The sequence below is a fragment of the Coturnix japonica genome, chromosome 1 (assembly GCF_054131305.1).
Source record: "Coturnix japonica strain WE chromosome 1, WE-NBRP24, whole genome shotgun sequence".
In the NCBI taxonomy this organism is placed as follows: domain Eukaryota; kingdom Metazoa; phylum Chordata; class Aves; order Galliformes; family Phasianidae; genus Coturnix; species Coturnix japonica.
In genome coordinates, this window is record NC_140663.1 from 162,750,781 (window position 1) to 162,766,949 (window position 16,169).

At 42.1% G+C, this 16,169-nt stretch overlaps 1 protein-coding gene across 1 annotated transcript in view; it reads left to right on the forward strand.

Annotated features, from left to right (window-relative positions):
• Positions 1-15,738, forward strand: part of CRYL1 (crystallin lambda 1) — a 42,533-nt gene extending 26,795 nt beyond the window's left edge. The window contains exons 6-8 of the mRNA XM_015852166.3: positions 2,161-2,266; positions 11,376-11,482; positions 13,459-15,738. Coding sequence (XP_015707652.2) covers positions 2,161-2,266; positions 11,376-11,482; positions 13,459-13,572 — 327 coding nt within the window. The 3' untranslated portion in view covers positions 13,573-15,738. The remainder of the gene's footprint in view (positions 1-2,160; positions 2,267-11,375; positions 11,483-13,458) is intronic.
• The last annotated feature ends 431 nt before the right edge of the window (positions 15,739-16,169 follow it).

Consider the following 16,169-nt stretch of genomic DNA (forward strand, 5'->3'; position numbering starts at 1 on the left):
TTGTCTGGAACTCATGCTTAATCTTTTGTCCACGAATCCACATCAAAGAAAAAAATCATCAAGCACAACTTTACCAGCATAACTCACTGTTTGGATGAAGCACTTTAAGCAAAAGGCTTCTTTTGTTGACTTTGCTATTCTTGTTCATAGAAGTTGTGTTACCGTTTCAGTTGAAAGGTACTGCGCATTTTCTGGAAGTTTTATGTTTGTGAAATGCACAGTGGTTCTGTAATTTGAATGCTGAGGTTGGCACGTAGTCATGTCTTTGCACAGACCTCATTTTCCTCTAAACAGGTTGCATTACCTGTGCCTTACTTTTGAGTTGAAGAAAATAATACTTCCTTATCCCTGCCATTGTGTGCCTAATTAAATTGTTGCCAGAGCTGTATGTTGCAAATATAGTGGGTTGATTGTAATAATTATGTTATCTTTTTGTTTTCAAGATAGATTTCAAAAGTCACCTGATATGGTGATTCAGCCAGGTTTAGTTTTGTTAGGAGCAATGCCTGCTAACAGATTAAGACCTGGGATTGAATTTTATAAAAGGCACTATTTCAACTTGAGATGGTGAAAGTTGATTTCTTTGGCCAGCTGCAGAAGTTAAGTTCGTTCTTGGTTTATAATTTTCTTTTAAAGTAATGAGAAATGATGTGGCTGATAAGCAAAGGAAGGCGCTGTGGATGGGATTCAACTCATTTAATATGAGATTTTTACAATGTAGATGTTGATGAGTTCCAAGCTCCTTACTCATTTTTCAGTGGGGGAGGACAATTAGACACTTCTGGAACACTACTCATCTGACCTGTTCTGGATATACGCTTTGGGGTGATGACTTGATTTCACTCCCTAGCAATCACAAAGAGCCTAGGTATCTATCTCAGGGGTCAAAGTCTGCAGCAGTTCAGGGCTCTAGCTGATCATGGTATGGTGCAAAGGAGAGTGTCAGATGTGGTCCCATGTTAGGGAAGGCTAACAGAGAATGTCCTATCTTGGCTAAGCAGATTAGTGTACTTGTATTCTGCAGCTCCAAAAGGACCAAGAGGTCCTAAATAGGGAGTGCACCTCTAGAAGGATTAGAAAGGCAAAGCAGAAGCAGTTCAACGTCTGTCTCACCTTAAAAAAAAGACGGAAGTGCTTTCTTTTTGTTGCTCTTGGGAATAAAGAGGGTGAGTTCTTACATCAGATAAAGCTTACTTTCAAGAAGTTAGAATGAGTCTTAGTTTGTTCAGCCCTTTCCAGTAAGTGGAAAATCAACTTCATATAATAAATATTCTTAAGTAGAGCTGCAAAGTAGTGAAGCAGTAATGTTTTTGTTTTTTTTTATAAGCCTTCGTGTTGCTTGCCCTTACCTGACAATGGCATTGGCTTTCCTGTATATGACAGTGTGGGTGGAACAGCAGTGTTCAGTTTTCAACTGGAGAAATTCTACATACTCCCTGTCCTGCCAGCTCTGAGATCTGAGTCTGGCAATGAACCCAAGAACCTGGGCAGGTTGAGGCTGGGCAGACTGAATGTTCAGTGAGTTTTTTGGGAGGGAGTGGTAGCTGCTTTACTTGCATGTTTGGTCCCAGCCTTTTTTTCAGGAGGCCTCAGGGTAGTACTGATGCTGCACCCCCATTCTGCTAATTTTGGGTCTGTACAAAAGTCCTGAACTAGGAAAACATGAAGGGAGATGCAAGATATTTAGCCAAAACTTCTGTATTTGAAAGTACAGGTAGAGAACTTGGATTCTGGTATAAACACTTTATGGTCATATGCTAAATTGCTCTCTGATTCTCAGATTCTAAGAAAAAGGTGCATTGGCTGACATAAACGGATCAATTTAATTGTAACACGTTAGTTTGTGTAAGTAGTATCAGGCAAATCTTTGTGTACAGGCAGTTGATATTATAAATAGAAAAGCATATATACAGTATGTTTTTTAAGAAGTGTATTTGGGTTGTGAAATACAGTGATCTTAATAATGTGTTTTAAAAGGTGAATTAATGTTTATTGTGAGCTATGAGACAACTTGTATAACATCTGCACTTCCCTGGCAAGCACTTCTAGCCTGTTTTTCTTACTGCTCTGAAAATTAGTTAAAACTATATACAAGAAGCAGCCAGTTTTGCATTAAGACTCAGCACTCACAAATTTTCCTGCTGTACTCCTTCTTCTTAGGAAGGAGTAATATCTCCTACTGATCTAGACATTGTGATGTCTGATGGACTGGGAATGCGATACGCATTTATTGGACCTCTGGAAACGATGCATCTTAATGCAGAAGGTAGGTGTTTTAAAATGAGACAAACAGGGAAAGGCTTATATTGGAAACCCTGGAAAATCATAGAATCATAGGATGGCCTGGGTTGAAAAAGACCACGAAGAAAGATCATCTGGTTTTAAACCCCCTGCCGCATACAGGGCCACCAACCACCAGACTGGGCTGTGCAGACCCACATCCAGCCTGGCCTTGAATGTCTCCAGGGATGGAACATCCACAACCTCCCTGGGCAACCTGTTCTGGTTGCTGCCACCCTCTGTGTGAAAAACTTTCTCCTAAACCTCTCCTGTCTCAGTTTAAAACCATCCCCCCTCATCTTATCACTGTCCATCCTCGTAAACAGCTGTTCCCCCTCCTGTTTATATGCTTCCTTCAAGTACTGAAAGGCCACAGTGAGGTCTCCCTGGAGCCTTTTCTTCTCTAAACCAGCCCAGTTCCCTCAATATTTTCTCACGGGAGAGAGAAATGTTATACAACAAACTGGGTTAGGTTTGCTGCAACTGTGATGACTTTTCTCTTTATACTCTAATGATTTAAAAAAAAAAAAAAAAAAAAAAGGGAACACTTGTATAAAATCTAAGATCAGATGGCAGGAAATGAGTTGCACCGAACTCTACTAACCTGCCATTGCATCCTCTGGAGGGATCATCCATGTGCAGGTGGTTCTGTCACAGCAACTTGAAAGAAAAGTTTAAATCGGTTTTAGATACTGAATCATTCTTGGGAATCCTTTATCATATTTTATATTTTACTTTGTGGATAAATTAATTGTTTGCATGGTTGCAACCTGAGGATTGTAGTCAATGGCTTTATGTCCAAGTAGAGGCTGGTGATGAGCAGTGTTCCTCAGGGGGTCCATCTTGGGACTGATGTTCTTCCATTTATTTATTAATGACATAGGCAGTGGGATTGAGAGTACTCCTCAGCAAGTTTGCTGGTGACACCAAGCTGAGTGGGGCAGGTGATACTGGCCCTAGAAAAGCTTGAGGAATGGGTCCTTGTGAACCTAATGAAATTAAACCGAGTCAAGTGCGAGCAGTTGCTCTGAGTGTCATGGTGATCCCAGATGTGTGTGTGGTCTGGGAGAATATCTCCTTCAGAGCAGCCCTGTGGAGGAGGACTTGGGGATCCTGGTGGACCAAAAGCTGGATGTGAACCAACAGTGTGCTCTTGCAGCATGAAAGGCCAGCAGCATCCTGGGCTCTGTGAAAAGATAGTTGGCAGCAGGAGGGAGCCTCAGCTGGAGTGCTGTGAGCAGGTTGGGGGCCCCAAGTTCTTGAAAAACATGGAGCTGTTGGATTAAGTCAGGAGGAGGACCATGAAGATGCTCAGAGGGCTGGATTACCTCACCTATGAAAATTGCTTCACTCCCAATCTGGCAGCTGAATAGTCTCTGAGTCTAGAGCTGCTCCTGTCTATGTGCTGGCAGTCTGACTCAAGCTGTTGCTCTCATCAGAGACATTCAAAATTGTCAGCGTTGCTGATGTCAGGACACACGATGGGTTATGGTCATAATTTTGTACTACTGCCAATTTCTTTGCCCATTATTGCTTCCCATAGTACAGAATAGTGGACCTTGCTTGCCCAGGACAACTCTTTCTGATTCATTGAGGTAATTAGTGTCTATTTTTGAGCAACAGTAGAAAATGGAGATAGGTACCTCATCTCTACTGCATTAGCCTCCCCTACATCTCTACCTTTCTAGCCTTCCTGCAGTCTTAACCTCACTGCTAATCATTGTGAAAAAGGTGATAGGGATTCAAGAAGCATGAGAGGAAAATCTGTGAGAGATCCTGGAAGGCCAGGAAGATTCCTTAAGTGTTGTGTGATATTTTTGTTTGGTTTTGGATGAATAGCATTCTAAGGATCGATTTATTTATTCTGAAGTCATGTTCATGTGAACTGCCATACATCAGGATCTTCCCACGAACCTCCTTTGTGCTAATGCAGGGCTTCCTTCTTTATAGTTCTTATGTCCTTTCCTGCATATTCGTAAGCAGTCTTATCAAAGCTATCATTTAGGCCACCTTAGATTACCAATTAGTCCCTGCATGAGTAATAGAAATTCTGAATATATAGGTGTGAGCCTTCAACATGGAATAAAGTGACAATATCAAGTCACTAAAAGGAGAAGCAGCAGCAACTGGAGCAACTGAATGAGGAAGAAAGAAAAGCACATTCAAATGATTTAACGTTCTAATATTGATTGTTTGTTTCTATAAATTAAATGAATGTTGATTTCATAGATTCATAGAATGGCCTGGGTTAAAAGGACCACAGTGACCTCTAATGTGAGGGTTGCCAACCACCAGACCAGGCTGCCCAGAGCTACATCCAGCCTGGCCTTGAATGCCTCCAGGGATGGGGCATCCACAACCTCCTTGGGCAACATGTTCCAGTGTGTCACCACCCTCTCAGTGAAAAAATTCCTCCTAATATCTAACCTAAACCTCTCCTATCTCAGTTTAAAACCATCCCCCCTTGTCCTATCACTGACCACCCTCGTAAACAGATGTTCCCCCTTCTGTTTGTATGTTCCCTTCAAGTACTGGAAGGCCACAATGAGGTCTCCCCAGAGCCTTCTCTTCTCCAACCTAAACCAGCCCAGTTCCTTCCTCATAGGAGAGGTGCTCCAGCCCTCTGGTCATTTTAGTGGCCCTCCCCTGGACCTGCTCCACATCCTTCCTGTACTGGGAGCCCCAGGCTTGGATGCAGCACTGCAGATGGGGCCTCACAAGAGCTGAGTAGAGGGGGGAAATTACCTCCCTCTCCCTGCTGGCCACACCTTTTTTAATGCAGCCCTAATAAACTGCATTTTGAGTTTGTCACCTTTTGGTTTCATATGGCATTATCACAACAAATGCTGTTAACTTCCTTTACAAGCGACATCCATAGAATTGGGTAGTGTCACTTGATCTGTTTACTTATTGTGCAATTATATTATCAGGCACAATGTCCTTCTGGATATGTGCCAATATAATTAAAATATACATTCATCCACATTTGTCACACAGTCTTTGCAAACTTCACTGTCATTGACAGAAATTGTTTCTCCATGCCAAAGCCAGTTTCCCACTACCTACCTGTAAATATACCGAAGAGGGTCTGGCCTCAGTGAGATTTTATCTCCTGGTTTTGAACTGTCACTTTCTTTTAAGCCACTGGAGAAGATGATCTGTGAAAATAGAAGCTAGGCCATAATCTATGGTGTTTCAGATACCCGCAGCAAAAGTTCTTTGTGTATACTTCAAGATTGGCTGTCTTAGGTCAGCTACTTTATTGGTGTGTTATTTATTGAGCTATAATTGTAATTTAATCTTGGTCTAAACCTGCTAATACTAGCACAAAAGCTGGATAGGAAGCTGAAGGATCTGTGTTGCTATTTGCTGTCTTGCATTTGTCAAAGCACCATTCCAGGTTCATATCTTGCCTAGCCCTTGTTGTGAAATTTGTGTAGTTGCCTACAGAATGAACAGAATGGAAATGGGCATGGATACACCGTCCTTAAAAGTGCAGGTCTTTTGTGCAAGAAGCACAAAGCATCAAAATGAAAGTGGGAGGATCATAAGCCGTATTTCAAAGCAAGGAGATTTTCTTCTCCCCTGACTTGGCAAAACATAGCTAAGTGCTTATCTTAACAATTACAGTAGACATATGTGCTGGCTAGTTCTAAAGCATGGATTACTTTCATTATCATATCCTCTGGAACAAACCAAGCTTTAATCCTTTTCAAGAACTTTTCTGCTAGAAGCATGTAAGCAGAAGGTGCAAAATTCTGCAAGTTAAGGTAGTCAAATCAAAGAAAAGGAGGAGTGTCTCTCTTTCTTCATTCAGACACATTCTCTGTTTATATGGAATTACATGTAGATGGTTTTCCTCAGGCCTACAATGCCTAGAAACATAGTCCCTCTTCCAGCAAAACAGAGAGGTTGGAACTTCTTTATTTGGACATGCCCTGTGTGGTTCCCCTGTGGTATTCCTGAAGTACACCTCTTCTGTTCTTATCTAAAATCATCTTCAGCCTTACTAAGTGCAACCACTTCTGATATTTTACTTGCTAAAATCACCCCACCCCAGTCTTTTCAAGTTGTTGATGCTGTTGCATCAGGCTTGACTATCTTTCCTTCTCTTTTTGAGTCATTATGTATCTTCTGAATATGTTGTTTAGGTTCAGAGTAGTCAAGTTCATACTTCTGTCTTTTTTCTCTCGCAAATATTTCAGCGCCTTCCTCATTTTGCCCCATGTGTAATGTCCTTGCCAGACGGGTTTACCAAGTTCATTTGCTTGCATCCTTCAGCGTTTGCACCTGTTGCCTTTCTTACGAAGAAGACTTAGCATGCAGTAAGCTGTTACTTGAAGATATTAACATACAATAATGCCCGAACTAAACCTACCTTTTATATGGTCATGTATGCTCTTCTTTTTTCCTATTAATCCCATTGCCTTGGTGCTTAGGACCCCACCTCTGAAGAGGACTTCTAAGGGCAGAAAAGTATTTTTATACATGCTTGTAAGCTAAATGCCTGTCAAGAGTTCTTTTTCCTTTCTCAGTGTCCTGTTTGTCTTGATGATGCAACTAGAAGCATTTCACTAGTAGCCACCTTTGTACCACACCAGTGGAAGTCCTTCAGGTGAGCACCTGAAAACCAGCAGTATATCTCCTTTGGAGTTGGTATAAAAGAGCCTTATATTTCTTCTTGGGCAAGATAGATATGGGCAACTGAGAATTAGTGTTCTTCTTTAGCCTGTGATAGCCTGTTCTTATAAGTACACCGTACCAGTCAAAAAATGTTGGGTGGAATAGGGATGTACCCCTTTTCATCTCTGTAATCCGTACCTACTGCTCCCTTAAAACACTTTATTATTCATTCCTCTTCTACTCCCTCTTCACCGTAATTCCCATATGTGATGGGAGGAATATTTGGGGAACTCCTGCCCTACCTCAGGGTATTTCTGTTCTGTGGTTATGATTCTCAGGTGTCTGCTGCAAAATGTCTGCCTTCTCTCCCAGCCCCCTTTGTCTGACATGGGTGAGGTGACTGTGAAAGGAAGAGTGAGGCTTAGACAAAAGAATGGCAAACCATGTGGGCAAGTGGAAAGTGTTGCTATCCCTGTGCTGTAAGTTGCTTACCCTTTTTGTTGGAGATGTTTTTTGTTCCTGACTGGAGATAGTGGTGCACAACACAAGGTGCATGGGAAGGTGGTGTTTTTAAAAGCCATGTGCCATCTTCTTTTTTTCCAGCTCCCAGGTACTGCCCTGTTTTTATCTCATACTGTTTATTAAGTCTAACTTGTCAAGCTTAAGATGATGCCTGCGGAGTATCAACAAGGATTAAAGGTAAAGGGATTCTGTAGTACTTGTTTTCCATCTTCTTATCCCTATGTCAAGGGCTTTTCTCATCCACCTTTGTTATAGCCCTGACCTTTGAATGAAGAAGCTCCTAAGTCTGAAGGCCTGGAGTCAAACATTTGTCTTATTGAGTTTGCAGATGCAAAGCAAATTTATTTTTCTGACAGTATTCTCCATTGTTCAGGTGTCTTCTTAAAGCTAGTAGCAATAGGTTGATCTTTACTTGCTTCTAGTCAAACACTGCATTTCTCCACTGAGATTTCACACTGGGAATGCTGACTCAAGGTGGCTACTTTGAAAAGTATTTTTTTGTTTGTTTGTTTTTTGTCTCTGAGTGAAATAATGATTGTATTCTAACCTTCAGCATGTTTCCTTTGCCTAGGACTGTGAGATGCTTGTGAAGAGCATTCACCCCTTGCTTGGCATGCAGCGTGCATGTCTGCATGTTGCCACTTCAGCTGCAGTGCTGAGATGAACTGTAGTACTGCTGCTCTTCTCTACATCCATAACATTTTGGTTTTATACCTTTTCTTATTTTGATGACTTTGCATATGGCTTCTTTTCTTTCATACGTTGCACGCAATGAGTGAATTGTATTAACCAACCTGCATTTGGCCTGTCTCTGTTGCCTTGGTGAGATACACCCACCCAGAAGCTGTTGTGATTCATTCAAGCTGTAGGTGAGTTGCCAGGAACTCGATTTGTAGGGCTATCTGGCTGAGTGAGCTTTTGAATGCTGTCTCTACCTCAGGAGTTCACATCCACCAAGTGAATGAATCAGCCAAATCCAAACATTCCTCTACACAAACTACTATGGTTATCTCTTTAAACTGAGGCTCCTGAAGTACACTCATGGTGCAGAGACTTCTCACCTACCTTCTCTTGACTGCAGTGGAACCAGAACTTCTCAGATCTATAGTGTTACTGCACAGGCTTACCCAGTGACGGAGAGGTTTGTTGCATGATGTGGGGGCAGATGTTTTGCTCAAACTCTTCAGAATTAGAAGAAAAATCTCACATGAACAAGGATGAATCTAGATACTATCTTCTTGCGGTTGGTGCATGCGTATCATTTCGAATATCCCTGTAGGTTGTTCCAGATTGGCTGCAGGTGCCAGTCTGTGAACCCAGTTGTTAGGACGTAACAGAGCAGCTCTTTACACTAATGGCAGGATATGGCCAGAATTCTAAAACCTTGTGGTCCTCTGCAGAGTTTTTAGGAAGGAAGATGATTCCTGCTTATTCGCTCAATGGAAGAGATAGAATTGGATCACAGCAGTCCTGCAGTTAGTATTTCCCAAATCCTTCTGACGCTTCCGTCATTGGTGTTTTGGAGCCCTCTAGACAACTTGAATGTTTCTGGCTGTGTATCGATTGAGATAATTGAACAGAATACAAAGTTTCCAGATAACTAGTTCACCTATACACCTATATGACTAGATATTCTCCCTTTGTTCTCTAAGTGAGAATGCCTAAATGTGCCAGGGCATGTTCTAGGAAGAGATGTGCTCCATGGGTGGATAAGGCAAGGCAATAGATTGACAGAATGCTGACTGGAATGCACTTGGCACAAGACACGAGTTCAAGCTACTTAAGAAGGCTGCTCTTTTTCTCAAAGTTTCCTTCCTCCTGACACTGGAGAATGTTTCTGATCTGGTTTTTGAAGAGGGCTCAGTACTCTCAAATCTTTCCAGATTACTCTCAGGCAGTGGCCGTATTCTCCCAGCCTGTCCTTTCAGCTGTTTATATGGCGGCCATCATAATGTCAGTGCCCATTTCCTAATGAAATTGTCTGTCTTTTGAAAGTTCTTCCACCAACTGGTCCAGAAACAACAGTGTTCTCCGTAATCTTACACATCTCAGAAGCCATTTGGAATGTGTGTGCTTCAGCAATTTCAGGCTACGAGGTATGCTGAGCACTACAAGTGTTAAATAGTTTATGATTCATGGTTGCCAGTAGTTGGAGGTTTCTGTTCCTTCATCCACATTCATTTAGGGTTGGACAGGTGTGACTTTTACGGTATTCATATCACACAGTATTGCATTCCAGGGAACTGTCTGCAAGCTGTTTGGGAAAGAGGCTACTTTGTGACTTGGCCTAGGATACATTCCTTCGTGTGGTAGTCAGGCCACCTCTCTTAATGTTTCTTGTGCTTTGTGGTTGGATAAGACCATGGTGAGTTCAAGCTCATGCTTCTCAGTTTATACAGTCTCCTGAGCCCTCATGTAAGAATTGGTAACCATCACTACTTTGTCTTCAATGGCTTTGTCTTTGCTTTGGTAATTAGGTAACATTTGAGAAAGAAGGGTAAAATTTTTTCTGTCTCTGAGGTTCTTAGGAAAGGGGGATTATCACAAGGTTCTAAAGGATATTCAGAGCTTCCCTTCTCAAGTTTAGTGTATTTATTGGGATAATGGTTCCACACCACATCCTCACCTCTAAATAGGAGATTTGCTAACTACAGTAAGTTGATGCAACAGAAGAAAGGGATACCATCCAGAAGGATCTGGAAAAGCTTGAAAATTGGGTTCTCATGAACCTAATGAAATTCAGCAAGGCCAAGTGCAAAGTGTTGCACTTTGGTCAGGACAATCCCAGATATGTGTACGGGATGGGAGAATAACTCCTTGAGAGCAGCCCTGCAGAGAAGGATTTGGGGGTTGTGGTAGATGAAAATCTGGGCATGAGCCAGCAGTGTGTGCTTTCAGCCCAGAAGGCCAACAGTATCCTGGGCTATGTGAGAAGAGAGGGGGCCAGCAGGGAGAGGAAGCGAATATCCCCCTTTGCTCTGCCCATATGAGGCCCCATCAAGTGTACCATGTTTAGGCTTGAGGCTCCCGGTACAAGGAAAATGCAGAGCTGTTGGATTGGGTCTGGACGAGGGTGTTGAAGATGCTCAGAGGGATGGAGCACATCTCCTATGAGAATGGATTGAGGGAGCAGGACTCGTTCAGCCTGGAGAAGGATCTGGGTAGACTCCTTTGTGGCTTTCCAGTACTTGAAGAGAGCTTATGAACAGCAGGGGGACCAACTTTTTACACAGTCTGATAGTGATAGGACAAGGGGGAGTGGATTGAAACTAAAAGAGAGGGTGGTTAGGTTAGGTGTTCCTCATGTAAGGCCAAATTAGCCAGCTTTGTGGCAAAATGCATTTGCTCTGCTTTGTCAGGTGGATCAATTGCCCCAGCACTGCTCAACCTTCAAAGACAGTCCTGATATAAAAGCCAAATCCCTGCAGTCATCCCCAGTTGCACAACAGAAGAATCTGTCTGTTCCTCCTCAAACCTTGTTCCTTGACTAGAGACCAACGTATGGTGATCTCCTTGCCTTTGACTCCTTCCCCTTGAGCTTTGTTGCAAGGTCACTAAGTAAAAACCATAAGAGGGATGATTCAAATGATACAACACATACCAAAGAGGAGAAGAGGAGAGATGAGAGCACACCCTGCGTGCACTAGCTGGGGAGGCTTTCTGATCTGAGGTAACAAAGTACAAGTACACCCATGGTTGTGTACAGCACTCCTCACCTGCACTGCCTGCTGGTTTTGCAGTGAAGACGTGTCCCAAGTGATTTTTCCATGAACCTTAATGAAAATGCAGAGGATAGAATCCATTTTTCTTTGGTGATATTGATGTGTCTTATGCATAAGAGCTCACCTTTTCTGGATATTAAGTTAAGACAAGGTTTAAGCACAGGTGGTGTTTCTGTACTTGGAGTAGGAATTTCTGATCAAATGTAATCCTTCAATCTTTATTTTTAGGTATTTCAAATTATTGTGAAAGGTACCGGGAAGGTATGAAACTTGTTCTGAACACCTTTGGACCGGTTCCAGAATTTTCAGGTGAAATTGAGCAGAAGATCAGTCAGGTAAGTCTAGAGCCAATAAATACAATGACATTCGCAATAAAGAATGTTGGTTTATATATATGTATAATTGCAATTTACTGTTAGAGGTATCCGTACTCCGTTTCTTGTTTGAATGTTGAGCGAAAAGATCAGTATAAAATATATGATTATCTGAGTGCCTTTTCAAAGCACTTTGAAATACATCAAAAGAATATGATCAGGTGAGTAATGTTATTACTAGCCAGGGGAGTCAACTTTAAACAGCCGTGGGTTACTGACATTAAATCTTTCACGCTATTTCTTATCGTGTCAGTGCTATGTCCTCTGCCGTTATGTGCATAACTCCAAGTTTCTCTTCTTAAACCCTGTGTTTTTTTCCTCCAGCTGTTCTGTTGTTCTTTGTGTAATTAAGAACTAGATCTCTGGTCTGCAATGCATACAAAGACATGTTTACCTTAAGCACATGAGCAGTCCTGTAAGATTGCTTATATGCGTAAAGATGAGATGTGTTTTAAGTGCTGTTCTGCATTGGGACCCAGTTTGTCTTCAAAGTTTCAAAGCCAACAATTTGTTTATACACACTATATAAGATATTAAGTGTATCCATAGAAATTAGCTAAAGTATTGCCATTTCTTTATTCTATGCTTTCACAGTTGCTTTTTTTTAATACTTTGCTAAAGAACTTGTATATATGGTGAATTGATCTTGATGAACTGTCACAGGTTACTTCCCTATATGCAGTGACTCTGGAAGGTAGCATTTTTCTGCCTTTTTATGTTAATACAGTTTCAACATCAGCCATGTTAAAAGGGAAAAAGTGTTTTTTGTGCTCAAAGAACATAGTCTGCTTATAGCAACAAAGACAACTGAGAGTTGTCACAAGTAGAAGCTTTTGATTAGAATGAAGCAGTTGGGGTTTCTTTGGGGAATACAAGATTCCACTTCAGCGTCTGTCTTTTTGTCTATCAGTGTTTGTTTCTGTGCCTGTTATCTAAAGCCATCGGCACCGAAGATGGGTTTGCAGGAATCTTCTAGTAAAACATTAAGCATCTCTTATCTGACTCTTTTATCCCTCCCGCTGCTTTTTCCTGGAGTGATGGGAGCTTGCCTGGCATTGGGTGCTGCACCAGGTTTTCTTCAGCTTCTCAGCACTTACCTTTTAAACCTAAGACCTCAGTTGCTATTTTGGATGAGATGACCTTATGATCTCTGTCTCCATTCTCAGAAACAGCTGTTTTTCTTTGGAAGAAAATCTGTTGCCAATGTTCTATCTGGCCTCCATTTAATGCCTTTTGTTCTTCTTTCAGTGATGCATATAGCAGGTACATCTGGGCAGCTTTGTTTATGCACTCAGAAACAGGGTTGGTTTCTTTATACCCGTTTAGTTACAAGTATTGTTACCTACTGATTTGTTCAGGCTTTTATCTTTGGATCCTGAAGTAGCGCTCCAATTTCTCTCCCTCATTTTCCAATTAAAAACTGAAATCATGATTCTGGGTTTGTTACAACTCTTTCCCTGCCATTGAAATGGCACTCCTAAAATAAATGTTTGCAGCAAACATGGTATTCCTCCTTACATTTATTAGGAGCCAGAAGAGAACCCATAGCCTTAAACACACACATGGATTTGGCTTAGAGCGTGTATTTAGCCACATAAAAGGCCAGGTGGCCTCTTTCCTACTTCATAAAAGGTTATTGTCAAAAAGATGAGACAGCGGCTGTGTGGGGTAAATGAAGGAAAGAAGCTGATGCTTCAGTGTTTCTGTAGGCACCTTTAATTCAACCTTCAGATCAACCTTCTCCAATGGAAGCACTTTTGTCATATCTGTTGGCTAATTTCCAGTCAGACGTGAAGAATTAGCAGCCTGCTGCTTTTGATAGAATAAATTGCACTTTGTGTCGAAGGCTGCTGGATCTGATGATTCCCCAAAGCAGGAAAACAATCCTGCTTACTACTCACAAATGTTTTAATTTTCTCTTATATTTTCTATTTCAGGCGATGTCTGAAAAAATTCCAGCTGTTCCAAAGCACCTGGGTGCCAGAAGAGAATGGAGAGATGACTGTCTCGTTGGTCTTGCCAAACTGAAGAAACAAATGAAATCTAACTGAGGGGCACCTTGTCTAACAGGAGAGACCAAACGAAGAGCAGTTCTTCATCAAATGTGGAGGTTTTTGGTCATGCGGAAGAGACCGAATGTGCAAGCAGCCATGTGCACAAGTGTAGAAGCAAATGAAATGTTTGGTCCAAATTTGTCGTGACATAATTAACAGATAACTGGAAACAGTTACTAGGAGTTCAGTTAAAACTGTATCAGATCATTACAATGTATGCATTGGATGCGTAAGCATTAGGTAGCTTTAGCAATATTAATACTGTGCAATGCTGGAACACAATCATATTTTAAATAACGCATTTTTCAGCTTGCTTTGAAATTCAGCACTTGAACAATATTTGCTTATGCAGGGATCTGGAATTGGCAAACATCAGCTGTTTGTCTCTGGAGAAAATGAGCCCTCGCTGCCAATCAGTGGAGCAGTGAGGTTAATTTGTAAAGCACTGACCGCAGACAGGAGGTTGTGCTAAGCAGAGGGCAGGTTTTTTGGCCTGTGAGCTGAGACCTCAGCAGCACTAAGGGTCACTTCAGATTAGCTCTGTAACCATTCCACAGTGCTGGGGAAAGAATGATCATCCCTGGAAGCATTCAAGGCCAGTTTGTAAGGGGCCCTGGGCAGCCTGATCTGGTGGGTGGCAGCCCTGCCCATTGCAGGGGGTTGGAGTTAGGTGATCTTTAAGGTCCCTGCCAATGTAAACCATTCTGTGATTACTCCTCCTTCCCTGCCTTTGGCACTTCTGTACTATTGTGATGACCTGACTGTGAGTACATAGATCTGTCCTCATCCCCTCCCCCTGGTTCAGTAAAACTGACCAGACACCTACTTGGTTCTTCAGACAACGCACTTTGATACCCCACGGCTTTGCCCAAACTTGGGTCAGGTGGTTGGTGCTGTCAGTAGGCATCGCTGCACAGACATGCTCTATTTTACGGCTTGCCTGTGAGAAATGAAGTAATTTGATTAAAAGATATTCTGGGAGATGATGTCGCATAATGGATTTGTCTGGGCTTTTCCAAGCAACTCTACAACCTTCTTAATATTCTTTGGAAGAGAATTCACCTCTCTGTTCCTTGTGTGTTATCAGAAGCAATGAGTGTTTACTTAGGACTCCACTGTAGACCCCAAATATCTGATACTTTGCTGCCAAGAGAAAGATGCGGTGGCTTAGATGTAGCACTTAAGGCTTATTTGCTGTCCTCCCTCCAGGAAATGGCTGTGTAAGGATGGGGTGTACACCTGAAAGCAGCAGTATCTCCCGCAGCTGCAGCTTCAGCCCACATCAAAGTTGTCTTACAGATGTACGTACCATGTAATAAAGCTGGATTTTGAACTTAGCTGGCACCTTGGGGCATTACTGTATATAAGAATAACCTGTAGTAGTGCATTGCACCCGCACTGCTTGAGTTTAGCAGTTCTGAATTTGTGCCAGCAGGTCGTATAACGTCTGGTACAGCTCAGATTCTGAGACATTAAGCACTCGTTTTGATGAAATGCTCAGGGGCATTTCAAGTCTTGTTCTTACGGAAGGTGCGGACACAGAAACATGTTACTGCAGCTCAACTAGTTACGGTGCTGAACAGCAGGAATGTCTGCAGGAACACACCAATACCGTGCTGTGTAAATCACAGTGAACAAGGCCTGAGATAAGTTGTGTTCCCTGATGCACGTGGTGGCCCGAGAGCACATCTGTCTGTTAAATATAGGATGGGGGGATGATATAGAGATAGGCCGACATTAATTTATAGTTTGTGGAGAGAAAGGAGGATTTGTAAACACAGTTTTATCCCAAAATAAAATTAAAATTGTCAGGTTTCTTCTATTGCTTTTCATTGCCACAGTGACTGGCACAACCCTCATTAACAATCTGAAGGTAGGGAGGTCAGCACCCACACTTGATGCCCTATTAGGCAATAGGGAATTAATTATGGGAATGATTTCTGCATATTATGTATGTTTTTATATTTTGGGCTATAGAAGGTTCCAATTGCTTTCAAGATCAAACCTGTTTCGTTAAGAGCATATGGCATTTTCATAGCTAATTAGCTCATGTTGCTTGTGTTGATTCTGAGATATTTTAAAACCCGATTGTGTCTTGAAATATTTGCTTCCATTTTTTTTTTTTTTTTTTTATTGCTTATGAATAAAAGATTTTAATGAGAAGGTGCTACATTCTGTGATCCTTTGTGATACTCTAGCGGTAGAATGCATCTACATGTTCTGAAACCAGCACCCTGGGAAAATAAGTTGTGGGAGTAAATGGGTGAGAGCCGACACGCACCCTCCTACAGTTCTTGTGTGGGTGACCACTGGCTGCAGACTGCCTTGTTGCAAGGGAGTGGTTTTCTGTCTGGGACTAAAGCCTTGGAGAGGCACAGGACTGTGCCAGACCAATGGTGTGTGGTGTCCCAACCCCTCGCTGGGTCATGTGCATGGAGAGCTCACATAGAGAGAGAGCACCACTTCCCATGTGGGGTCATGGCTCCAGGTCAGGGGAGAGGCATGGAGAAAAATGTGTTTTAGCTGACATTTGCTTGGGATTTGAAGCACACAAAAATCTTAGTTGATAAATGCAACAGCTGGAAAGCATTAGG